The following is a 27,855-nucleotide window of genomic DNA, read 5'->3' as shown; positions in this document are numbered from 1 at the left end:
TTAGCATTGATTAATACGTAGTATTTCGTAGACCACATAATTTAACCATTAACTAAACTACACTCGCACTCGTACTCGTACCATATACAGCGCGGCTCGGCGTCGCGTCGCATCCCATCGTATCTCATCGCGTCCCGTCGCGTCGCGTAAATATACCACAGTAGGTACTGATCTGATAGGTAGGTACGAGTATAGGTTGGTAGATACGAGCGAATGCGGATAATAAATTGCAGCCGCGGCCGACCATCTCGATGTTGTGACCTTTACGCCATACGCACGAGCAATAAGTGCGTGTGTGCGTGTGTTTGTGCTACTGTGCTACCTATGGCACGTTTAGATAAATACGTAGATATGGAGCCTACCAATATGTATTGGGATTTGAGGTACTGGCTCAATACTGACTCACTTATACCTAGGCACCTACTGGGCGAATATCAATTTGAGTAGGTAACTTACGAGTACCATACCTACGAGTAGTTACTGGCTGGAAGCGAAACGACGACTAAATGGGTGACGCGACGTTGGAGCTTTAGATTATGGAAGCCAAGTCGGCAGATAGAATGCACATACACAAGCAAACATACGCATAACACTTACACGTATACGGATACGAATACGAATATACGAATACGAGTTAACTCGCACCAGATACATCATTTGGTAAATCGGCGAAACTTAGCAAACTTTCAGACAGTGCAAAAGTTTTTAACGAATAGAACCGTGAGTGGCGGGGCTCGAAGCAACGTACCAAGGAAGGAAGCATCATTGTATTGCACGCTCGCTCGTAGCCGTAGTCGTCGTCATGCTGTATGTACGAGTATGTTTTAGACTAGGCGCATTGTTTTCGTCTGCGCTCCGTTGCTCGCGAAAAATACTCGTATCTCGCCAAAATACACATAAACCTTGCAACTGGCATACGAGTGGCCGTAACGTGGTAACGTGTGACGTTACTTACGCAAATCCCCCTGTGCGAGTACACAAATACGAGATACGAGTACATTTGCGAGCTTTCCTTATCGCGTCCCTCGCTCGATAGGATAAGTGAACGGCATGCGTAATGCGTACCATAATATGATACCTAGGTAGGTAAGGTATGTACCACATACAACAGGGAGGGTTCCGAAAAAAAAGTTGAAAGATTTGCACCAAATTTCACGCAGACCTTCATTCTGAGTACCTAGAAAGTTGCTCAAAAATGTTTTCAGTGCCGGAGCTGTCTCTGAGGCCGATATTACTAAAACCCCTCTAAGGAGAAACATTTTTAAAATACGTCGTGTGTTTGCTCTTACCCAATCCGTCAAATTTTTCAAAACGGCATGTCATTATCCAGTTTCAACCAAACAAAATAAAATCTGTCCACTCTATACCATTTAAAACTTCCTTTGCAGAAAAAACTTTTCATTTTACTGCCCATTTTGAGGCAAACAAAAGTCGAATTTCACATTCCTGGCGCAGAACCCGCTCACGTCTCTAGCCAACGATTTTCCTCACAACTCGTCGTCAAACACGCCTAAACTAGACCCGAGTACGTTTTTAATGCTTTTGACGATTTTTCTTTCAATTTCTAAAACGTACCTACCTACCTACCTACCTACCTACCTACCTACCTCGTACGTGAACAGCAAAAAAGTTGTCGAAAGAGGAGGAAGAGCAACGAAAAATTTTCATCTCCGAAATTCCAACTTGAAGATAGGTAAGTAACTTCTTCAAACGTAGGCGAAAAAAGAACAAACAGCCCTTTCTCCTTCCTGGTCATTCTGAGGAAATTTCAAGTCCAATTCTGACAATCCTGGCGCAGAACCCGCTAACCTGTCAGTCAATATTTTTCATCACTGCCCTCTACAGTCTACACAGTTGTGAAACTATACCTAGGCATCAGTTTAATGGCACTTTTCTCAATTCCTCAACACATCTGTCGCTATAAATTATACCTACGAATACTTGGCAAAAAATTATTAGGTATCCATGCATGGAGAAAAAAATGTAGCAAAAAATATCAAACTCCCAAAATTCCGAGTACAAGATTACTTCATCAAAGATCAAGGAACGATGAACAGAAAGTGCTTTATATGCATTCTTGCCAGTTCGAAAACAAATTGCAAGTCAAATTTTTCATTCCTGGCGCAGAACCCCCCCACCTCTCTGGTCAATATTTCCATCGCTACTCTTCAGACAGTTGTAAAACTACGCCTAAAAACTAGTTTAATGGCTCCGCCTTCGATTTCTAAACATATCTTGTAACCATACACAAATAGCAAAAAAAAATCATTCCTGGCGCAGAACCCGCTTACAGTTCTGGGCGAGATTTCTCATTATATTTGTCAATTTTTGGTGAATTTTTAAAAATTAAATTCGTCCCAAAATGGAAAAAATTGAAATTTTACCAAATTAAGCCGAAAAGCTACAATTTTGTATAATAATATGTATTTTCGACCCACCGAATCGATCGCAGATAGTTTAAAACCGTTTTCAGCAGCCCTGGAGCTTCGGGCAGATCTACAAGTTGACTTACTACGTTGAAATTTCATTTGGCTATTTAATTGAAATTTTCAAACTGGAAAAATCTGCTCGAGGCTCCAGAACTACTCAAAACGGTTTGAAACCATCTCCAATCGATTCGACATGACAGGTCGAAAATAGAGAATAGGTACTTACACCAAATTTTAGCTTTCTAGATTAATTTAGCGAGATTCTGATTTTTCATCCATTTTTGACTCGAATTTGATTTTTAAAAGTTGACCAAAAACTGAAAAATACATTTGTAGCGCATACGTTGGCTGGTGATATATTCTTGCATAGGTATTCTTTCGACTTGGCTTTTGTACGGTTCCAATTTTTTTGTGTCAGTTGGAATACCTCTCCTGTGAGGTAACTCCTGGCGCAGAACCCGCTTGCCTTTACGGTCGAAATTTCTTATCGTCGTCCTTCATTTCCTCGTAAATTATGACCAAATATTCAGTTCTCGTAACTTTCTCAATTTTTAATCAACGCCTTGTTGTTCCTCTGTTATTTTTGTTGTTGTTTTATTTGGGTTCCTTTGTTTTGTTTCGTTGAGTTTAGTTTTGTTTCTTACTATCTCTCTTTGTTGTTGTTGTTGTTGTTTTTTTTGGAAACATAATCAAAAGGAAATTCAACAAAAGTGGTTGCGTTACTAATAGGTATAGCTCTCGCAAGTAGGTAAGGTACATAGCATGGCACTCTACTTTGGTCGACAAAATCTAGACAGAACGTCATCGTGAGGTGTAGGTACATACATATATTTTTGTCGCGTTGCGTTTCGCCATTGTAGCATTACCTTTTGGAACCTTTGTTCACCGTTAAATAGGTACTAGCCTAATTTGGAAGAAAGCGAATAAGAAAAGGAAAAAAAGCACTACGAGGTAATTTATTTGGCGCTCGGCGAATATTTAATTATGTTTAATAAATTTAGAGGCGAATAAAAATTACAAAAGTCGCCGAATAACCGAGCGAAGAAAATGAAACGACCGTGCTGAATAGCTGAGGAGGCGGCGCGGCGCGGCGGCGGCGCTAGTCAAATTAAATTTTAAACGCGCAGTTTATCGGCGTAGAGGGCATTGTCAAAATACAATGGGTCGACGCCGAAGTATAATTTCGCCTTAATTACCTAGAGTTAGGTATACTGTAGAGTGTAGATATCTACTGCTAGGTACGCGTGAGTAATTGAATGGGCCACCTTCATTATTTTACATACTACATACTTGGAGCGACATTTCGAATTGATCAAACATGGACCATGGCAAGGTCAAATTTTAGCGGGATGCACATCGCAACTGATTAGTTGGGTATGAATTTGCTGGAACCATACGCATGGAAGGAGAAAAAGGAGGAATGGTGGCGATGGTGGTTTTTTCATTACGCCAAAGTTTATCTAATTCATTTATATACGTATCGACTTTAAATCTGTCTGTGCTAGACACGACGGACGTTGCGAACAGAATTACGCGTGTTATCAGCAGCGAAAAGAATATTTGTACGTACAACGTACAACGTACAACGTACAACGTACTCGTAAAAAAAGCTAAAAAGCGTCGTATTGCACCTAATCCAGATATTCGAAGACGACATTGCACAGTACACACGTGCGCGTGTAGTACGTAAGCAAGTAACTAAGGAAGTAACTAGCAAGTATAGTAAACTAGGCAAACATGTGGGTAGAGGTACACGAACGTGCATAGTGCACAGTGCACGGTGCACGGTGCAATCGGTGCCAGCGCTAACAAGCTGGCAAAAATATTGCCAATGCCATAGCGAAAACTAGGCGACGCGACGTGCATCTTTTCTTTCTGTTGCACGTTCTCTTCCTACGCACCTCCTGCTCTACTCCAAATCGAATTTATTCGCGCGCTTTTTAGTTTTTATAACAGCCAACTAAAAGAAAACGCAAACCGCAACGCTCAACGCTCAACGCTTTCGGTACCACTTTTTCATCGAGTTAAAATTGTCGCTGTCACGTTACGAGTACGAGTACGAGTACATACAAGCAATTTTTATTCGCTGAATTAAGTACCTACCTGCTATGTACTTGTACTTACGACTACCTACGAGTTATACGTATTACGTATGTACGTTTGAAATACGCCAACACGTAAAACGCGTACCGCGTATTTGGATGCATTTTTCCGCATGTCTCATTCGAATCACGATCCCAAGTGACGAGAAAAATTCTAAACCAAGCAAAGTTGAATTTGAATAGCATGAAAAAATACATCGACAGCCCAAATTTCAAGGGCCAAAGCGTATTTTTCGATTTTTGGCCATTTCTCGGCAATACATACAAGTCGGCTCGAGAACGCACAACTGAGCTGGAAAGTTGAAGGGGCGTGGATGGTGGGCTACGCGAATGGCAAATAGGCCCTCCGCCCTCTGCTGAGATTTTTAAATTGATAAATGCACGTTGATGCTGGTGGCCCAAAATTGCGCGTGAATAAACGTTCAGATCGCTACATCATCCCTGATAGGGTATTCCAAAAATGGCGAGATTGGCATTTCTGTTGGAGATTTCCATCTTTGACAGATTTTATTCAATTTTTTTCAAATTTGCATAGATGGTATGCGCTTTATATAAATTACAGTTTTGTTTCATCGAGTCGAAAGTGAACATCTGGAGAGATTCTCTTCCTGAGTTTGAAAAATATCCATTTTCGCTCCGGAAATTCGTCAAAAATTTGGAAAAAAAATGATCTTTTGGCTCCTGAAATTTAGGTGTGTGATGTATATTTACACGTTCTTTCGATTCGGCTTTATTTCCCGCCTTTAAAATATTTCTGGTATAGGAAGAAAGATGATCTTTTAAAAATGAAATTCATCGATATTTTTTTTAGGTCAGTACTTACCTATAGTTGAAACTTTTATAGATACTACGTATAAGTACCTAGGTACCTATTACAATTTCTTTATAAATAGAAATCTTAAGAATCATCAACATTTCCGTCACGAAAACAAGTTTTAAAGCTCATCTCGAACCCAAATTGAAAATTTTCCTCATTTAGCTACTGTACGTCTTAGTAATACAGTAGGTACCTACTTTTGGTTTTGATCTTTCGTAAAACCTTTGCTTTTTCATTGATCGTGCTAAAAATACCGACTTTATAGGTATACTTACGCGTCGTTATTTTTCCGTAGATGAACAAAACTTTTGAAAAATGGAAACGTTTTCACTTCGATTAAAAGTTGATTGTTTTACATAGCTTGAAAAAATCTCAAAAATTTCTCAATTATTTTTCTATTTTTGTTTCAAAAATACAAGTTTGGTTTTTCTTCACTTTTTAACGCGACTTTGAAAGTTGAATCCCTCACGCCTGAATGTGTTTTCAATCCATTCGCATCAAAAAATCTAGAATTCGAGTTAGGTAGGTACATATGTAGGTAGGTATGTTATTGCTAAATTTATTTTCGTATTTTAAAAATCTACGAAAACTGTAGGTATCGTTTCCATGTCACATTTTTCTCCGCACGTCGCGTCCGGCGTCGGTAGCGAATTTCAACGAAATCACGGTGTTTTTGCGATTCCTCACGTTAGCATTACGTCGAGCGTCCTTGAACCTGTTTTTTTACATCATCGCCGTGAGTCACGAACTACGAGTAGGTACACATTGCAGGCTCTGCGAGTGTAATTTCGTTTAGGATGAGGCGTGGGTGCGGGCGTGACGCGGCAAACGCGAAAATAAAAACAAAAAAATGCCGAAGGATATAACTTTATTCTTTCGTCGGCAGGATGTGAGCGACGTGGCGCGGCGCGGCGCAGCGCAGGCAGCAACAAGCACTTTTTGCGAGCGAGAGAGAAACAGAACGAAAAAAGTAATATTCTTAGGTGAAATACGAGTATAAAGTAATAGTACGAGTACTCGTATAAAACCTAGTATTTTTTAATTAAATTCGTAAACGTGAGCCGTTTTACAATCAGTTGCACTATAGGTGCTTACACTGTTTAGGGTCGGCTAAATTTACGTAACGCAGACGGGTGGACGGCTGCGGGTTGCGGGTTGCGGATTGCGGGTAGGTATTTTTTATTTCATTTTTTATCGAAACCAACTTAAAAAGATTGAATCTCGATTGCGCAGTGCTCAAAATTTTCCAGTTTCAAACTGTGGCCGAAGAATAACAACAAGTCCAATCGGCCCTAATAGGTACATCGACTTGACCAGTAGAATTCGAAAATCGTCGTGAAAATTTCGCTCGAAGAAAGCTAAGCCATTTAGTCTTGGCAAAACTGCATTGAGATATTTTTGCGAGGAAAAAAAACAGTTGGAAGATACCAAATTTCAGACACTCTTTCTTCTTGGATCGTGAAAATAGTGACGTTTTTTAACTCGGCGAGGTTGAATTACTCGTACATGGAAATGGTTCCAAAGATGATCCGATGACCAAATTCTGAAAAATGGGAAGCCAAACTCCCTCCTACGGGGTTTGGCGAATGCATCCCGTGCCTGAAAAATTTGTTTCGAGGCCCTCGTTCGTGTTGCCACTGGACTACTCGAATTGTTTACGGTAATACGTGGCGGACCGGTTAGGTATATGCAATTTTATCAGCTAGGAACGAAATTGCAAAAATATGAAAGCATCCCCTCACCGGTCACTGACTTGATACTTGGGTTTCAACTTGGACGACATGGATAAAACCGCGCGCGACCGAACAATGAAGAATGGAAAAACTGCGAGTCGGGTGGGTGATATTTTTATTTCGAATTGGTGATTCGGTCGTTTCCGAATAAATCATTCGCGAACGAATTGTGTCCAGTTTCGTCGATGGGATTAAAACTGGCAAGTTTTGTCAAATACACAGATCATTCGCAGTTTTTTCACTGATACATAGATTGAATAATGCTTCTTTTTGTCTCGTCGTGTATTACATAGATCATAGGTGCCTATCAGATTTAATTCACAAGTGATTCGGTCGTTTTGGAATGATTTAATTTTAATTTATCGTAACATAGGTACTGAACGAGTCGTTTGCGAACGAATTATGAGTACCTATCTAACTATCTTTGATGAATAATGCCGAGTTTTATGGTACCTAACCAAGTCTTTCTCTGGTGTTGGTATCATTAACCTATTGGTGATTCATTCACTCATTCATTCATTCGCCGAGTTTACGATCGATTTTTCGCATCTGATCAAATCATTGTTTGTTATCATTTTTACGTGTAAAGAGACTGCGTGCCTACTGCTAAGTGCTAACCAACCAATCTTGTGCGTAGTATCATTTTGGTGTTGGTGATGGCTGCGTTGGCCGCGCCGATGCCGCCGCGTAGGTATATAGTCGTGTACTGAAAATAAATAGGCCATTTTTCATCTATTCCATCGGTAGACAAGTGTCGTTTGCGGGCTTTTGTGTGCTTGCCATACGCCAATTACGATTTTGTATTTTTCTTTTGTGCGGCAGCTAGGCAACTGTGTACGTGTGTACTGTGTACTGTGTGCTGTGGCCTGTGTAGGTACCAGGTAAGGTGCACGTTAACGCGTCCCTCTCCTCATTCTGTATCAACGTAGGCTATTGAATAGACCAACTGCTGCTGCTGCTGCTGCTACTCCTTCTGCTCATACGCCAGCCACTACTACATAGGTACAAAAGAACGAATGTAATTTTCACACGAGACGGAGACGACGACCATTTAATAAGTTTTATCTGCGCTGCTTGTGAGATACGAGTAGTTGGTGACTTGACAATCTTCTTCGAGGGGTTTTCTCGACCAAAAAGAGAGAAAAAAAAGAAAGAAGAGGGCAAAAAAGATATATGAAAAAGAAGAGAAATAAGTTATAGTAAAATACCGCCCGCTTTTACTCGTAAGTTTGGAGGAGACACGGTAAAAAGTAGATTATTAAACCGCGGGGAATTGAAGATTTAGCAGGATGTGGGGTGTGCGAGTGCGCGCGGTGCATCACATGCTAAGCACCATACACGTACGTCGTACACGTACACGTACAGCAAAGGCCAAAAGGTATCCTACTCGTACGTTCGGTATAGGCACACTTCTGATGTAGGTACGAGTACGAGTACCGGGTACGTGTATAGCAGACTAGCCATAGCCCTATATAGCAGATAGCCGATATCGAAAACAAATTTAAATACGAGTAGGTCTACACTCTGCCTTTGCAAGGACAAGTAAGTATTTCACTCGTACTCGCTTCTAGGTATCTAGTCTTCACTCGCTTTACACTTTACCTTCTTGTATTTTTGTGCAGTAGGTAGGTAGGTAGGTACCGCTATCACAACCACAACCACAACCATGACCGCAGCTGAAACCACGCTATTCTTACGCTGACGTTCTTCTAATGTACTGCTACCTACTGATAGTAAAACTGAACCATGATGAGAAAAGGCTCGCTAAAATTGTATCTACGAGTTCAACACCAAACACCGACCCAATGTCATCGACACCGTATTTTACCCAAGCAAAAATCTGTCCAAGTATCACCATGCATTAGGTACCTACCTACCTACCTACCTACCTACCTACCTATACAGTATACACACAATATACAGCGTTCATAGTGTCGTACTCGTATTTTTCCCGATTTTTTCCTTTTCATATTTTCTGAATTTCCTCTTACCACTGGTGCTTGGAAGATACTTACTTTTGACTCTTCGTCAATGTTTCATCTTTTTTGATATTTTTCAACTATTGGGGCTTCGTACCAAGAGACCAACATCATTTCCAAGACCAGCGAGGGAGAGTTTTTTTTTTTTTTTTTGAAAATGTGGTCGAGTATTCAAAAGTAGGCTACTCTGTCTGGAAATGAAACATTATCAAAAAATTTATACAGGTATCAACTTTTCATTTTTGTTGTTAAGTTTTTCGATTTTGAGACGCTACATCATTTAGGAGACTGGGGGAAGGTTTTTGTTAACAAGGATGCTCGTTTAAAAAGCGTCCACCCATAATAATTGAAAAACTGTTCAAAAAATTCTTTAAACATAAATTTTTATATTTTTTCATTTTTTTCTTTGGAAGGCTCCAGACAAGAGATGTCAACATCATTTGGTGGTCCAACGAAGGTTTTTCAGAAAAATTCCCTAAATTTTGATTCTTCTCTTTCTTAAATTTTTTCATCTTCGAGGACTCTATTGATAAGGAGCCAATATGGTTTGAAGGACGATGGGAAGATTTTTCTCGAAAAACGGGTTATTCAGAAAAATTTGCACGCAGAATCGAAGAATTTTGACGAACTGAATTTTTTCATTTCTTAAACTTTGGTAGGGGGGCTACTGGCACCACTTTTTTGCAGATAGGGGGAAAATAGAAATATTTATAGGAAATTATTTTCTCACCCAAGTACGTAGCAACTTTGAAGGAGTGGCAGGTGGAAAATTACACCTTTGCGAAATAAGGTCCACCCTAGTTGGGAATTTCTTGAATAATCAAATTTCAAACGCTTTTGTCCTCCTACTTCTTTCTGTAGAGCCAGTTTGTTTATCTTTTTCATTTTGTTTTTTCAAAAATGAAATTTTCAGGAACCATCGATCACATTTTGAAACTGCTCCTACTCTCAGATACTGTTGCACAAAACTTTAAACATTTTTCTGAAAAATTCCAGTAATGTACGTACGAGTATTATAACCGAATTACATATGTATTTGAAAAAATTCTAATTATTTCGAACAACGTCGCTAGGTAATTTTCTAAAATATTCGAGACCTTTTCGGGTATTTTTCTAGGGAGAACGTTGAATTAAAGGAGGCATCGTAGAGAGAAGAGTGTCGAGAGTCCCTTTACCTGAATAAGCTTACGTTAGAAAAGTACACTTACCCTACGTAGATAGGGATACATAAGGCAGGCAAACTGCTCTGCCGAGTGTGTTTGTCTCCGTGTGGGGTACGTAAGGGGGCGAGGTGCACCACCCTAAGACGAGTACTTTTACTACCTACCTAACTTGGGTTATTATGAACTCGTTTCTTTCACGGTTCACCGATTCGATATGTATTTGAAATTTATATTGAAATTTTGCCGCTTCACTTATGCGAAATAAAAATGATACGAGACTTTTTCGTTGGCTTTACTCCACGTCGTTAAATTTTCACCGCTGCCGACCGAAAAAAGAAGGAAGAAATTATCTGCTTCCTTCTCACGCCATTTAACGAAAAGATGTTTCGAGATTTCCAGCTAAATACTCGTATACCGTGTACCGTGTACACGTAGTCGTACACTGTACCTATAGACGCGTTATGCTCCGCGCATTCCGATTACGTGGTAATTTTGGACGGCTGTAGCGCGCGAGCTAACTCGACAGATTAATAGTTTTTTTCCGCCGCCGAATGCCGCCCTTTTATTCATCGACTCTTTATAACGAGCGCTTTTTAAGCGAACAAGTAGGTGAGTAATTCGCGTAAACGTACACGTTTTTTTCCCACCCGTCTCACCCTTGTATTTTCACAAGTGACGACGCACGACGGCGTGGTGTGGTGTTTTAAATGTCTCACCGTACCCAAACTAAACCTACGAGTATACTCGTATGTATATGTAGGTATATGTATACACCTAGCTACGAGTACGAGTACGAGTTTACCACGGGTAAAGGCCATAGGGGAGTGAAAGGGAGCAGGGAGCAGGGCGCAGAGGACGCGGGCGCCACCGGCCGCTATTCATCTTTCACACCGAGTGGGGAGTAGGTGGGGTAGATAGGTAGATATTACCATATGCTATTCCAATTAGGACTTAATGACGTAAAAAATCCGCATTCGAAATTTGCACCTGTCAAACGACGCTATATTCCATTAATTTGACCAATTTTTTTTCGCTGGCGTGGCGTGGCGTGGCGTGGCGTATGCGCCTTTAACGCCTCTCGCCGAGCTGTGTAAATGAGCAATAAGAGGTGAAGCAGAGAAACAGCAGCAGAGGCAGAGGCAGAGGCAGAAGCAGAAGCAGGGGGGAAACCGCACCCAAGTCATTAAACGGGCTCGTTATTCAAATTTCTACCGTTGGCGTTCGTCTGTAACGGATATCTTTTCGCATTACCGTTTTCAAAATATCTTCTGGCCGTATTTATCAAAATGTTGGCGCTAAACGTCCGTCGCCGTCGTCGTCGTCGCGTCCGCATCCGAACGACGACGAGCCATCGTCATCTCTCTACGCGCTGTTCTTAAATCTTTTTCTGACCAAATTGTGTATAGGTAAGCCGGAGAATAGACGCGGCGCTCGTGAGCAATAAGCTCACCTACTGCTTCGCTGACTACCTACCATTAAACGTGTACGAACGAGTAACATACTATGTATAGTGCATATGCTAGGGCGAGTCGATCATCATCAGCTGCTTCCAAATCCGAACGTGTGTCCGGAAAAAATCTGTGTGCGGCAGGGGGTGGGGGTCCAGCAAAAGTTGACTTTTCTCCGAGGATTTCAAATTGTTTAGAAAGTGTCGTAAATTAGATTTCGAGATTTTTAAAAAACCTATTTTCCGTAGTTTCTAACATGTTACAATGACGTTTTATCCAATTTTTTCTGAATTTTGGAGGGCGGGAGTATTCGTACCCTTCTTCACCGAGGGCATCCATTTTGAAAGTAAAAAGTTTCAAAACCACGTGAAATGTGGTAATTTTGTATCGAAATCATACCTACTTGTCCGCCACAACCGTATACGATGTTGTTTTTACTCCACATCTCTGGCATTAGGTGCGCTGTCGCGGAGTAGTAAAAATGTTAATACAGTAGAATAATTGCATAACCTATTTGCCGTGAATACGCGAATTTATTCGTCAAATTTTACGCAAAGAGGAAGTCTCGCAAAATTGTCGTACTTTGAAGTTGTTCGACGGTAAACAAATCTGGTTGCGGAGCTTCGAAGGAGATGTGTAAATGGCAATTTTGAAATCGGTAGATAGGTAATTAAAATCTGAAAACTTTGAAAGTGAACTTTCACATTGAAAGGTAGACTTGCCTATTATCGATGTGATACGAGTAAATTAAATGTATTGGAAAGCTAGAATTTCAAATGCCTTTTTTGGAACTCGAAAACAGTCGATTTTTATGAAATTTTGAAAATATATTTTCCATAGAAAAATGAGAAATTGGCCGGAAAGTGATTTAAGCGAGCTGTATTCGAGGTGCAACTCAGTTCACACATATACAGGCTTCGAAGTACATGGCCTAAGAAGAAAGAAAACTCGAGACTGCGATACGTAAAACAAAGAACGGACGTTAATTCGACAACACGTACCTCTACATTATTGTATCGAGAAATCATAAAGTAACGATCGGGTCATCGATCTGTGTGTAGCCTACTCGTACTCGTACTCGGAGATTGAGATTGATCGGTAAAAGCGCGCATCATGATTGGCCAGGACAGAAAAGCTACCGGATTGCCTACGTGGCAACAAGAAGCGGCCACTCATAAACCGACCGGACCAGCCGAACTCATACTGGTGCCCAATGAACGTAAATTGTCAGCGAGACGAAAACACTCGCGACCGCGACCTAAAACCAAGTCCAAGGTGAAGGCTCAGCTCATCAAACACAAGATCGTCGAGCCGGTCGACGAGCAGCACGTAATGGAGTACGGCTTGACCGATGAGGAAATCATGAACTATCGTAAACATCGTTTCCACATCGACAATCAGCCCTTGGTGGAAGTCAAGTCGACCAAGTCGAACGACTTGAAAGAAGAATTCGGCACTTATTGCGGCATCAAGAAAACAATTAAGAATTGGCTGTATTATGTTTAAAAGTTGATGTAGGTAAGTATACATACGTGTAAATATTTCTTTCTATTGTACATAAATCACATAGGTAGGCCTATAGGTAGTGCATCATAAGCCGATTCGTCTTCTTTAACTGCAATTGTATTACAGTTAGAGTGCGTACACCGTTTGATGTTCATTCTTAATTTCCATCCTTCTACCCTACTCTTGGCACAAAATTTCGATCTATACCTTCGCACGTTTCATAAAAATTTCCTATTTCTTTTCGCTATTCTTCAAATATGTCATACGTGGCGAGAAACGATTGGATGTGATTGGGTCTGAACTGATCTGATCGGCTAATCTTGATTGATACTTATAAACTTGACAAAAGACTGTTGAAGGTGGTCTTGGATGAGGCTGTCTCGCCAAAAAAACATCATTTACGGTGAAAAATAATATTGCGATGCCCAAACGTAGAAAACTGCATTTTTCAACTGCCTTACGGGCCTTACGGGGTGTAGATGAAATGTTGGTGCCACGCCCTATCCGATTTTCCATTTTACACACACAAAAACAAAAAAAAAAAAAATGCAAAACAATCACTCCTGGTAACTGGTTGATGATATGACAGATTCAAGATGGCTGTCAAGTAGACACAACTCGTAAAGGTTAATGCGCGTTTTTGCCTCCGCGTTGAGGAGTGGCGTAAATGCGACCAATTATGTTGGAACTTTCGCCGGAAGCGTCTTCGTTGGATTCGTTGTACTGATTTTCGACTGCTTGGGTGGTTAGCGGAGCGTCCGCATCTGCGTCTGACTCTGGCAAAGCTGACGATCTGGTGGCCGACGTCGAATCCGTAACGTCCAGCGACTCCTCATCCCCCTCATCTTCGAAGCCGTCTCGTCCGTATCTTCGATGATGGAATCCGTTGTTCTCTTCTTGTTCCTTTTTCGTTTTATACCTATAGCCGAACAGAGAGAAATTTAATTCTCGTTTACTAGTGTCGTACCTATTGCTACGAGTGCTCCCAGGTCATCGATATATCAATTCCGTACATTTCAGAAAAAGGTCTCCTTCAAAAACCGCTATAAATATCGAACCGTTTGTCTTAAAAAGTCACCTACGTATTTCAAAAAATCAAATTTTACAGAAATCATAAAATAACGAGACTTTGTCGAAATTGGTGGCGAAAATGAGATTTTTGAACTACCTACCTATTGGTTGCTCGCCAAATCGGGCCACGCTACGTTTGGAAAAGTATTTTCGAATTTCACGATGCATTTAAGCTTTTTCAAAATTCAAAAGAAGCTAAAATGAATTTCGAAATTTTTTACAAAAAGCAGGCTTCGCAGATGTTGAAAATGCTATTGATCTAAATTTTTGAGCGTGGAAATTTGATACCTATTTTATGGCTAATGGCGACGGAAATTGCTTACAAAAATCAGGCTGTTTTTCTGCTGTAAGTAGGTAAGTCAGATTTCCGAGCATTGACATCGGATTGCATAAATTGAAAAAAGAAACCAGTACTCGACTACTCGATATGCTACTAACTTGATGAAGTAGACTTCCGGTTTTACCGGAGCGTTCTGAGGCGGCGCTGGAATGTGGATAGGTGGAGCCTCTTCCGGTTTCGGATGTAGCACGTAAATCAACGTTTTGTCGGATTGCGGCGGGAATGGCGGTATTACCGGCGCTGCCGGTGGAGGAGGCGTCGGCGCTTTGATGAAAACGATTTGGTAATTCTTTTTCGGCGTGATTTTGGGTAATATGATTTTCTGCTTTGGCACTTCGTCTTCTTGGGGGGCTACGTGTACGTACACCGATTTATGGATAACCGGTTGCACATTGTGGTATCCCGCTTCCGAACTACCGCTTCCTCCTCCTCCTCCTCCTCCTCCATCACCGCCATATCCTCCTCCGAAATTGGTCGAACCTCCTTCGAAATGCGAACCTCCGCCGCCGCCGCCGCCTCCTCCAGATCCGCCAAATGAGGACGATGCGCCAAAGTGTTCAAATCCTGGTCCGCCTGAGATGGAAAAATAAAACGCAACCGCGAATGAGCATTCGAGAGAGTAGATATAGTTAGGTACCTACATACCTACATGCAACAATAATGGTAGGTTAGAGAAAAACTACTCGTACCTGGTGGAAAGGCGAATGATGGCGGTGGTGGCGCAGGTGGCAACGGTGGATTATTTCCGGACGAGAATCCGTTCAACGACGAAGCGGCACCGTCCAAATTGCCGATACTATCGAAATTGTAAGACGACGATGGAGCGAAATTTCGTAACGAACCGTCGCGAGCCACTTTGAGCGACGTTGAGGCGGCGGATGGCGTTGAAGTTGCTGTTGCTGTTGCTGTTGCGGTTGCGATGGCCTTCACCGTTGATGGGTCACTGCGGTGGTACTCGTATTTTTCATTTGTCGAATCCACGTACAAATTGTCCTCATCGAAATGACCGCGCGTATGCAGCGACGCAGCTTTCCGTACGAATGCGTTTTCTTCATGTTGCGGCCGAGCTTTTACTTCGCTGCGCCGGTAACAAACTATCTACGAACAAAACACGGTAAACGTTAGACTAATACGAGTACCAGTACATACAGTATTAAACAACTACGAGTATGTACTGATGAAAACGAGCGAGAAAGAATGATAAAATATACTCGTAATGGTAAAGAATTTCGTCGCGTAGGTATACGACCGTTTACGTAGCTGCCTACTGGGTAGTTGCCAGTTGGGTACATCGTATTTAAAATTAAAGCGCGATGATATGATAGGGCGTTTTGCCGCAGTCGAGTTGTTTAAAAATTTACTCGCGGGACGTGTCGTAGTGCTACGAGAGTACAATATGCGATACTTACTCTCAATGAGACAAATTTAAGGGGTCTAAAAATGAGAGCATATGCCTTTGTAAGCCACTCAAAGGGCTGAGTATGTACGATATTTTTGTACACCTGCTTCGAAGTTGGTTTCTACCAACGTATTCGACAAATTTGCGACCTCATCGATGGTGCATGGCCCAAGATTACTCGCGTGATTATAATTATCTACTTTTTCAATATTGTTCGCCGTCATGCTTACTGCTTAGGTAGGTACTACATAAATGCCCAGCTGGCAGTCATCTACTTTGCAAATACCTTTAGGTAGGTGTAAGTAAGGGTGTACACAAAGTTTCTCGTTGTTTCCTCGTCTCACCTCATAAGACTGTCTGTTTGCTTGCCAATTGTCGAGTCTCGTCGTTGAACGTTCAACTAATGTCAGATGTCCATTGTCCACCGCATTTAAGTAACGACCACGAGATGCGATCAGATCAGGCTACGGCTACTTTACCTACAAATACACCTTATACTCGTACTCGTACTCGTACTCGTACGTAAAATAACCTTCTAATAAAGCGTGAAATTCGCTTCAACGAGCACGTAGCGTATTCGTTATTTGAAAAATTATCTGCTCCAGCATGCGTGTTGACTGTTGAGTGTAGCATATCGCGAGTACACGTGCAGGCTACGAGTATTATGTAATTCTTGTAATATTATTCGGGCATTAGATAGCGACGATTTGTAGGTACCTAAGCTTCTTATGCACGTTACACGCTATCGCCATCGCCATGAGTCATATCCAGAATTAATACTACAAAAAGACGTGAGCCACCTCCGGTCCTATTGGTGAATCGTGCATGTAAGTTCGCAAGTACGTACCTACCTACCTATGTTAGGGTGGCTCTCGTTTATAATTGTAAAAACTTTTCTGTAATTTTTTGCTTGTACATATCCCCCAAAATTGTATATTTTTATGTTGAAAAATTCCTGAAAATTTTAGCCCTCCAACGTGAAATAAAGTTATGCCACGAAGCCCTCTCCCCCTCCTTTTCAAAAAATCAACTCATTTTGAATGTCCCCAATTCTACGTCAGAATTCTTTTGAATAATCTACTCTTCGAGAAAAAGTCTTCATCACCCCTCCCCTTCAACTTTAGGAGCTCCAACCAATGCAGCGATTGATATTGCTATTAGACTAAAGGATTTTTTTTTTTTTGAAAAATGGAGTCTTACAAGGGAAGCCCCCCACATGATAATCTTCGATTTGAATGAAACCTGGGCTGTTGGAAAGAGGACTTCAAAAAACACCCATCCCCCAATTTTCAGCTACTCCAGTTGATTTTTCGATGTTTGGCGAGCGTTTGAAGTTTTGTGTACACACTACACAGGTTATAGGTCTGTTCAACTTAGGAAACAGGAAAAAACTACAAATAACCAATCAACTTCCGATTGGCCGGATCCGGCCTTCCGGTCAATGGTGATACGAGTCTATCAGGTATCTGGAAGACTACCTTTGCGCCCAAATTTGAGCTCCGGAAGTTGATACGCGGGAGAGATGGTTATTTGTAGTTTTTTCCTGTTTTCCAAGTGAACAGCTATACCTGTGTAGTGTGTACACAAAACTTCAAACGCTCGCCAAACATCGAAAAATCAACTCGAGCAGCTGAAAATTGGTAGATGGGTGTTTTTTGAGGTCCTCTTTCCAACAGTCCAGGTTTTATTCAAATCGGAGATTATCACGTGGCGGGTTCCCTTGTTAGAAAGATTTTGGCCCGATATGAGAGATTTCCAAAAAATTTACAGACTTCAATTTCTAGTTTTTCTATATAGGTATTCTTCAGTTTAGTTTTGCGTACCACCCTAAAGTTATGCTATATGTTACGTAGACAAGCACGTAAGCAATTACTCACATTTCACGCTCGCCTATCTGTACTCGTACCATACTATGTAATTGTGCATTGCTAATACGAGTATGTGCCCCTGAGAGAATTCATTGGTCGAAATTTTTTCACGTTCTAATTTTTCTCAATGCAACGTCCGCATCCGAAGGAATTTACATTTTTTATACTTAATTCGCCGTCGCGTCGAGTCGAGTCGAGTCATTTCAGCTTAACGTACTTCAAAAGTGAATAATTCTCTTTACAGCGCGGCGCGGCCGGCTCTGGCTCCCAGCTCGTGGGATCGCACGGTTGATGGTTGAAGGAAATAAATGATTTTTTTAAAAACTAAACGTTTATATTAAATGCGTATAATTTAATCAAATTCCGTTTCATATTAACCCGCTTAAATCTCTGGGGCTGTTATAGTACTGTATAGTGTATACATTTTTTTTTTATTTCGTTTTTGTTGGCTCGGTCTTTTTTTTCTTTTTAGAATAAAAATTCGAATCATTTACCAACGTATTAGGCTATGTGACATAGGAACTGAAGAAATTCGCCGAGTTGATTTTAAAACAAAAGTACCAGACAAGATTAATGATATCGATGAAGACGTTACGAATTCTTTCGAGCGAAAAATCCTCTCCTTTTTCATTTTCATTTTTTCTCCTTTCGTGTATCTTTCACTTGCTCGTTTCATAGCGAATAGACAACGGCTAAAATAACTAATACGTACGAGTATTATGGACAAAATCGCGAGATCTGAACATTTTTCGTTTTCGTGCGGAAAGTAGGTTGGTTGCTGGTTGGTACTTGGTAGGTGGGTAATGTTTTGACCAGAATTCGCATTTCACCATTTTCAAACATCGATAGGTAGGTACCTTTTCAAAATTTCCAAACTGTTGAAATATTCACCTCGAGATGAAGAGTTGAAATTGGCTGAAAAACTGAAATTTTAATTCAAGTTTGAACTAGACCAAGGTGGAAAAATCCGATTCGTGATTAGTTTTTTTTTTTACACCCCGCTCAAATTACGAGCAAAGTGGTCGTGGCTCATAGGTACTGCAGCTGTCGTACGTAGGTAATACATTCGGCGATAAACTTTGCCGAATTTTTCAAACGAATTTCAATCTTTTTCATTAACGCGCAACTAGGTACATACCTATAATTTGTTGGTTCGTAGGTCTATCTAGCGAGTTGGTGTAGGTGCTCGCTCGCATCCACAATGCCGAATGAAGAAAGTTTTGCGTCGCGAGCCTGCAAATGATAACGACGCGACGCGTAATTAACGACTCGCTGGTTTAATTAGGTTATAAAGTAAAATTTGCAATTGAAAATAACCCGGTAGATGGAAGTTTTAAAAATTAGATTCCAATAGCGGCGAAATTCGCGAGTCTACCCGGTTATAGAGAGCAAGTTTTTAATGATTTCTCTTTCATGCCCCGCGCCGCGCCGTTTCGACCCCCCCCCCCCCCCTCAGCCGCTCTTCTCCCATATTCTTTTCTTTGTTGTACTCGTAGTATCGTATCCCTTCGTATATACGAGTAGAAGCTACCTAGGCCTACTCGTATTTCCAAATGCGAGTATTTCACCATTAGGCTTCCTTCGTTGATTACTTTTGTTTTTAGATGGCCAATTTTTGATTTCATTATCGCGAAAAGTTTTCGTCGTAATTTTATTCTTCGCCGAAATATACCTAGTAGCATGGCAGAGTGTAAAGGCTGCACAGAAGCAAATACGAGTATCAACACTTTGATGCCGTTACGTTGCATAAATAATGTATCAAATACTCGTACTTATGTATGGTACCTACGTTTTACGTTCATTTCTGGCAGCTCTCACTTTGCCAGGCACTCATTCGAGTCGTAAGTAATCGGTACATTACATATAGGTATCCACTATATCCAGATGCAGATTCGAAACTGCCCCATTTCAGGCGAGCTATTCAAAAAATTGAAATAAGTTTTCTCAGTGGTTTCGGTGTTGACACAAGACAAACAATCCTCCGCACGTTGATTTTTTTCAAAAATTAATCGAGAAGCTTCCGAGGGCAGAAATTGCAACATTTTTTTTATACCGGGCACCCGGCGTGTATAATTGTCAGGATTTTTACGCCCAGTTTCGAGGGGTTAGTGTTCTATTTGGTTTGAAAGATTGATTTCTTTGATGAATTTAAGAATGTTTTCCATCTGCTTGATATTGTCAGGAATTGTAGGGTTGAGGTCTGAAATGTTTAAAGATTGGCGTTTTGTTTTGAGGGAGGGACGATAAAATACGTAGAAGGTGTTGAGTGGAGATTATTTCAGAATTACAGAATTGACAGGTGAGTTTAGGAGCTTTGGTGTACAGATGACTGTGGGTTAATTTGGCATGACCAATTCGGAGGCGGGTGATTATAATTCTTCTGATCTACATATTTAGGTGACTAAGGTGTTTCCAAAGAAAGATTGATTTTTTGTGGGTACCTAAATAGTTTGTGATTTGTTTTTGAGTTCCATAGGTTTTGCCAATTGGAATTTTGGATGATTTTTAGGATGTTAATAACGTCATCGTGGGTCACAGAGAAAATTTTAGAGGGGGTAACGGCTGTTTTGGTTGATTCATCTACTGCCTGATTTCCTTCAATGCCTACATGACTCGGGATATACATAAATTTAATAATTTTGCCAGTAGTCTGAAGTTTATAAAGGAATTTGATGGATCTTACGAACAAGTTGATGTTCAGAAAATTTGTTTTGAAATTTGAATTAATAAAAGAGCAGAGAGTGAGTCCGATTGAATCGGGAATTTTTTGATAGGGCTTTTCTATGTAGGTAGAAATCTTTTGTAGGCAATGGAGTATGGCAGAAACTTCTAAATTGAAAATTGAAGAATATTTTTACGAGCTGTGAAGTTGATAATTCTACCATCAATAGAAAAAGCGTAGCCTGCATATTCAAATTCATTTTTATAGAATCATCTGCGACGCGTAAGATGAATTCGTGATATTCTGCTATGTTCTCAGTATATTTTTCTTTGATGAAACCAGATGGATACTCACTTTTTTTGTGTTGGGATAAGGATAGATTGAATTCTGGTAAAATCAATTCCCAGGGAGGAAATTTATTGTATTCGGAAGTAAGGTCTAATAGGTTTACATGGTAATTTCTTAAAGGAGTTTGGAGAATACAGGAGTAATTATCAGAATGGTTTGAAATATTTTGAATTTGTTTTTTGATTAAAGTTCTGACTGGGTTTGTTGGATTTGTTGTTGCTGATACAACGAATAGTTTATTTTATTTTTTTCGACAACGTAATTTTTAAATCAACCACTCGGTTTTTATACATCTTGCAGTTTTCCATCGTCTTATCATCGTGAATTTCGATTTGATTTTTAAACTTTGAAAAATTGAAAAAAAACGTGTTTATCGAATCCGATATCTTCGTTCAGAATTTCGCCTCGGGTACAATTGATTTGTTTTTACATTGAAAAAACTTTTTACGCAATAGGTACATATGTCTTGGATTAAACAAAGAAGGAAAAAAAAACGAAGTGTTGAAATTGAGCGTTACAAATTACATTTCATAACAAAATTATGGCTACGCCGCGCCGCGCCGCTCCGCGCCAACGATAAATCGACTCAGTCTAAAGCGTGTTAGATAAAGGTAATACATACTCGTAGGTAGCCTATCTAGGTAAGCATATAGTGTATTGCACGAATTAGCACAGTACCGTGCAAATTCAGTAATTGACATGAGGTACATACTTACTTAGTACATACGTACAATGTAGGTACCTACATGCATATTTTGAAAAAATGAAATTTCAACTTTTTCATTTTTTCAAAAAACCTATCATTATGGGAGAAAGCGCCGCGCTGTCTTTTAGAATATTTTTAGCGTGTTTCACTCTCCCTCCCGAGTCCCCAGTCCCCACCCCCTCCTTCTCCTAAAAACCCGTCATGGAATCTTACGATGGAAGTTCTCGAAGTGTTTGCCTCCGATTTTGAACGGAATCGCGATTTTCAAAGAGAGTATAGTCTGGTCTTAAACCCCCTTCACTCCCCCCCCCAACCAAAAAATTTTAACCCCCCTCAAATTGATTTTTCGATTTTTAGAAAATGTTTGAAAACTCAAAACTGATTATTTTCAGTGGTACATATTTCTTATTGGTACTTTTTTTAAATACCTATGTACTACCTATACATACCAGATACCTATATGAAGTAAAAATAGGTGTTAACTTGTTGAAGCCTCCTCTGCGAGGAAAGTTTAAAATAATGCTATGTTTTTTGCTCGAGTTGACTAAATGTTTATTGGAATTCCAAATAAACAGAACAGTCTGGCTAAATATCAGAATGTTATTCTTGAAATTGTCACAATATAGATAGGTAATTTTTCTTTCTTTGTCTTTAAAAGTTTGACCCGATGTCACGAATTCAGGTATCGATTTATTTATTTATTAATTTTTTTTGCTATTTCAAAATGTCTCAAAAATTGTTGTACAGTTTTCCGAACCGAAGGGTGCGTTTAGAAAAATACGCATTACTCGAGTGAAATATTATCGGCAACATCGCAACGTAATTTCAAGATTAAAAATTGAACGAGAGACTAACAAATTCTTTGTAATTTTGAGGGGGGGGGGGGAATTCGATAAGGATCGCTGGTACAGTGGTACATCCTGTGCGTAGAATTAAACATACATACACATACACAGGTAGGTCTAGGTACCTACAACAGAAGGTAAAAGCGAATATAGACGAAGAAAAATGATCAAAGCGATTAACGTACCAAAACTACGACAGCTATGCTAGAGAATGACATAATTTGGAAAACTGATTAAAGCACATTTCACAAGTACCACGTATCACAGTAAAGGAGAGTGAAAATGAAAAATTAGAGAGAAAAAAAAAGAAAAATGAAAATTCACTGGCACTTTTGGCGGTCGTTTTTAAATTCACGTTCACGGCGTAGGTACTGGACGTAGGTAATAGCGATAGCGTAAGTAAGTGATACGAGTAGATAAATGTTATGCTATGCTTTGCTGGTAGCGACGACGACGGCACGATGGCGGTAACGCGCAGGTGAACGTATTTCGAAACTGGTTAATCGATATACGACAGCGATAGTGTGAAAACGCAAGCGTACCATATCGACAATGCGCGAACAAATAACGAAATTAACGCCAAAGTACATGTTTAAATAGCTCGCTGGCGCACTCCAGCCGTCATGGCGGGGTCTGCTAGTATACAGTATACACATACATAGTGCCTACAGTATCACCAGCTCGTAGCTCGTAGCTGGGATTTGTTTTGGGAATGCGGACCGCGGACGCGGACGCGGACGCGGACGCGGACAACGAGCATGCGATGTGACCGGAACCAATTAGACCAGCTGAGTTCACAACAATGTATGTACATGTACATGTACATATGTACATACATATGTGTACTGTGTAGGCAGCTAAGCGCAATAAGCACTGAGCACAGTAACAGCCAACGACAGGTAGGCAGTAGGTACGCGCGTATTCGTACGTGTGCAATTACCAGCATTACACACGCCGCGCCGCTACGTGGGCGAATGCCGCAAAAATAAGGAAATCTCTGCGGCATAAGTGTTCGTGAAAAACAAAAATTAAATAAAAACTCGCGATATTTCTTGTGGCTTTGATTTCGTCTCGTCGTGTGATGTTTCATAGCTTGGAAGTGCCGGGCGGCCGTCCGGCGTTGGCGTTGGCGTTGGCATTGGCGTTCACATCCAAGTCTGCGTCGGGCAATCCCCGAAATCAGCGCGTTGAAAAACTTCAATTCGCGGCTCACGTGAACCATTCAAAAAAATACCAAAATCGCTCGAAATGATTCGCGATCTCGCAATAATTTTATTTATTACCTACCTATAACCAATATTACCATTACGTAAAGACTGGACAATCACACGCATTTCAAAACGTACCTACGAGTACATAATTGGAAATGGAAAAAAATCACAACAATGGCAGAAGCGTCAACGTAAATTTCACTTACCGACGTCTCCGAGAAAATGCGATAAATAGAGATGATTTACGAGTAAAATATTACATAGGTAAATAAAACCACGAACCCTGGCACGACGATCATTATTGTTAGCTGAAAATACTACTCGTAATTCCCAAAATGTTGGTAATTTTTGTTCATTTTTTCTGAGACCAATAATCAGCCAAAAGTACGGCGGCTTACTAATTTTTTTTTTTTTTTTTCATAGTTCGCATGTCGGTAGAGGTCATTGAACGATGAGCGATTGCGCAAACCGAAGATCCCTACGATTTTTTTAGCGGGCGGGAGAAACATTTTTAAATTTTCAAAATGGCTGCCAAATGAAAATTTTTAATGCCTGTAGGACTGTAGAGGTGGTTCTAATCAACTTTGCGGCTTAAACTTTTTTTTAATTTTATGCTATATCTCGAGAGCTATTTGCTCCTGGTGCCAAAATCAGTGTTGCCACTTTTTATGATGTAAAAAAAATCATTTTGAATAAGTATAAAAAACACGAAGCTAAGGTGGGAATTAAAAAATTTTCATTTTTGCTTACCTTTTTACGATGTTTTTGCAAAAACGCATACCTATTTAAGTACCTATAGAACAGAAATTTTACTCCTTGCCAGGTTTCGAATTTCAAAATTTGGAACTGTGGTAAAAAAAAAGTGATGCTTCTCAAGTCAGACATGTAAAATTTTTCTGTTCAAATGAATTGTTATAACATATGAGCGTGTATAATGCCAAGTGCGAAATGCGCGTTGATGACTTGTTTAACCGATTGCTCGCCATTTTCCCAAAATTGGTTTCTGTTGACGATCTGCGTACGATTTGTATAAGAGTACATATGCACATGGCCACGTTTTGCTGCCTATTCGGACCGTACGCGTAGGTACGGTACGTGATTCTTATGGTCAAAGTGTATTCCTTCGAATGTAATGCATGAAATGAGATAGGTACACATAAAAAAATAATTAGATATGGTACGCTACACCATACACCGTACACCGTACACCATACGCGAACACTACACAGCATATTTATTCTTCGAATGATCGATCACCGTGAATAATTCAATTATGATCTGTCTTGTGCTGACGATACACGATAAGTAGAATTACCTACCTACATTCAATGTACCTAGGTAGAGATATATCCAGTGTTGAGATTGAGAGTACTCGTATAGGATCCTAAATCAGCAGCAGAGCAGATACCTACCTACCTAAGGAAGTACTGAAGAATGCGCGTGTCGATGTCGTGTACGTCTACGTAATGCAAACGTGATTTGATATTGTAAATAACCAGGCATCTAAACATCCGCGATGCCATATATGTATTATAGGTACCTATTTTGTGCTGAAGAAATTTTCTACACAGTAATAGATAGGCCTACTGTACTCGTAGAATGTAGCCGCAGCCGCAGCCGCAGCCAGCGAGCTAGTGAGTAAAGTCAAGTTTTCATATGTCAGCCAGATGTCGTCCTTTAGTCTCCTAATCGTGTCTCAAGGAAAGCGTAGCAACAAGTATGTGTAGATTGCTCGTGCATTCATCTGAGTAACAACTACGTACTTATAATGTATACGCTTACGTGTTACCTGGTGGGGTGGATGGTGAGAAAACAAGTGTGCGGATTTTGACCAAACTCAGTAGAGACCTTCGCGCTCTGAGTTGAAATTAACTCGGAAAAATGTTTGGCTCTCGAGGTGCTCCTGGAGGAGAGAAATGAGCTGGGCCATCGAAGAGGGCACATTTTCGAAAAAACCGTGCAGGGTTTTCCGCTTCAATCGCTACTCACAAGGAAGGTGCCCCAGGTAACATGCACCGATTTCAATGATTCTCGCACCAACGCACCATTGGATAGAGGACATCGAACATAGCCTACCACAAAATTTTCAGCCGCTGAAGTTGATATTTATTCAGCCAACCAGGGCGATTTTTCGATTTTCACGTGGCAATTTTGAAAAATTGACCAAAAGTAGTCGGCGCAGGTTGCATACCGAAACCTCTCATTTCATCTGGGAATTTTAATACGTACGATGAGACTAGCCCACGGTGAAATTTTCATCTGCTGAAGTTGATATTATTTCAGCCTTCCAGAGTGATTTTTCGATTTTCACATGGCAATTTTGAATAGGTAATTGGCCGAAAATAGTCGGCGCCGGTCCCATACCGACACCTCTCATATTATTTGTGCGCGCATTTCAATACATACGATGAGACTGGCCCATGGTGAAATTTTCAGCTGCTGAAGTTGATACATGTACCTACTTCAGCATTCCAGGGAGATTTTCGATTTTTTCAAAATTGCCATGTGAAAATCGAAAAATCGCCTTGCGGAAGGCGGAAATATCAACTTCAGCGGCTGAAAATTTTGTGGTAGACTATGTTCGATGTCCTCTATCTAATGGTGCGAGAATCGTTGAAATCGGTGCATGTCACCTGGGGCACCTCCCTTGTCAGTTTCAAATCAAAGTGCATTTACGTATTTAAGATTCTGGGTCGATCTAAATGCTACTCGTATTACCGTTTTACCGTTAAAATCCAAGACCACTTTCAGGTTCTACCGAGATTTTTGAATTAAAATTCGTGTTTTAAAAAGTTTTCTTGGCAAATATTACGCTCGAATTTAGTCTAAATATTTTAAAAGATATCACTCCTGAAACCGGAAGAATATTTTGGAACGCGGTTGAGCTAATTTTTTGGTCATTATACTCGTACTACCAATTCCAAAAAATTGAGAATATCGAGTCATCAGCAATTATACAGCTACCGAGTAGGTATCCAGACCAGAATGTAGGTAAGGTACCCCACAGGCTCACCAACCTATTCAGTAAATGCTTTATCTGCTCGTAATATTACGCCATCGCAACTTTTGTGTACCTCTACGTAAGTAGGTAATCATAAAATACCAACAATTTGGAGCAATTATATAAGCGACGCGACGCGACAAATCCAATCGAACGCAGCACGCGATCTGAGTATATAACGTTAGTAAATTGGCAAATAAGTGGAAATCGTCTTTCAGCCGTCGCTGCTGCCGCCGCGAGCCGTCATTCAAACGAGAATGAAAATAAATGTACACGACCAGGTGTGTGTAATATGGAGGAGACCGAGGCTCAAGGCTCAGGCTCAGACTGAGGCTGGAGAGAGAAAGAAAAACCAACACAGAGCAATAGAAAAGCCAGAAAAAGAGATGAAAAGTGGCATAGGGTTTGGCGCCGCGCCGCGCCGTATCCCACAACATCGCGCATAGCGACGCAGCGCAGTCGGCATTTCAACAGTTTGGAAAATTTCTTTCCTTAATTACCTACCTACCTACCTACCTACCTGCCTGCCTGCCTGCCTGCCTATCTCGTATCCATCTCTCCGGCGGTACGCGGCAAGTTATGTAATTAATAAGTTATGGCGCGGCTAAGGCGAGGAAACAGATACCTACTCGTTCAACGGTATCATTTCTTTAATCCGGTCGCTCGTATTTTACACAATTTCATCGGAGTGGAATTTATTTAATTTTATCTCGTAGGCTGGTCCCGTCCTGTCCCCTCCCGTCGCCTATCCGCGTAGTTATATGTACGAGTACATAAGTCTTGATTTTTCAATCATCGCATCGTCGAGTCCTTTCCTCAAACATACCTACTTTTTGTTTATCTATTAATTTATTTATTTGTTTGTTTATTTGTTCATTCTTTACAAAATATAGGTACCTATCTGCTACTTGTCTAAACAGGCGCTTATACGAAGTATGCAGTCACCAAAGTATCACCTCTCTTACTCAATACTCATTCAAACACAACGTAGGCTACTTATTGTAACCATCAAACAACTTTCAACCTGGATACAGAAACATTCAAAGGACGAGTACCTACCTTTACCTACCCATCAAAAATGCGCCATTTATCAAATTTTGCCAAATTCGCTACATCTTCTAAATAAAAGCAAAATGTAACAACATCGTCGGTAACATCGGTTTGAGTTTTTTCAATTTCACACTTGGCGTAAAGGTTTTGCTGTCGATGTCGCTACCCCATCCGACG

The 27,855-nt window shown here is 40.5% G+C and overlaps 2 protein-coding genes across 2 annotated transcripts in view; one reads left to right on the top strand and one right to left on the bottom strand.

The window, feature by feature from the left end:
* The window catches only part of LOC135839609 (somatostatin receptor type 2-like), a 176,477-nt gene that overhangs the window by 119,165 nt on the left and 29,457 nt on the right, over positions 1–27,855 (top strand). The gene's annotated exons all lie outside the window — the stretch shown is intronic.
* LOC135840553 (probable ATP-dependent RNA helicase ddx17) lies at positions 13,147–22,994 on the bottom strand. Its single transcript, XM_065357155.1, has 4 exons — positions 22,602–22,994; positions 15,278–15,686; positions 14,687–15,161; positions 13,147–14,096 (listed from the first exon to the last, which is right to left on the bottom strand). Exons 1-4 carry the CDS (start codon positions 22,632–22,634, stop codon positions 13,805–13,807), a joined length of 1,209 nt encoding a protein of 402 aa, XP_065213227.1. The 5' UTR covers positions 22,635–22,994; the 3' UTR covers positions 13,147–13,804.

Source organism: Planococcus citri, chromosome 3 (genome assembly GCF_950023065.1).
Source record: "Planococcus citri chromosome 3, ihPlaCitr1.1, whole genome shotgun sequence".
NCBI classification, from domain to species: Eukaryota; Metazoa; Arthropoda; class Insecta; order Hemiptera; family Pseudococcidae; genus Planococcus; species Planococcus citri.
The sequence above is the reverse complement of the archived record's forward strand: the minus strand, read 5'-3'. Positions and strand labels throughout refer to the sequence as shown.

Excerpts from the sequence above, each read along its gene's own strand:
- LOC135840553 (XM_065357155.1), bottom strand. The coding sequence starts at position 22,634 with ATGTCATTCTCTAGCATAGCTGTCGTAGTTTTG. Across the intron at positions 15,162-15,277 it reads ATCATTCGCCTTTCCACCAG|GCGGACCAGGATTTGAACAC; the intron begins GTACGAGTAGTT and ends TTTCCATCTCAG. Across the intron at positions 14,097-14,686 it reads CCGGAAGTCTACTTCATCAA|GTATAAAACGAAAAAGGAAC; the intron begins GTTAGTAGCATA and ends GTTCGGCTATAG.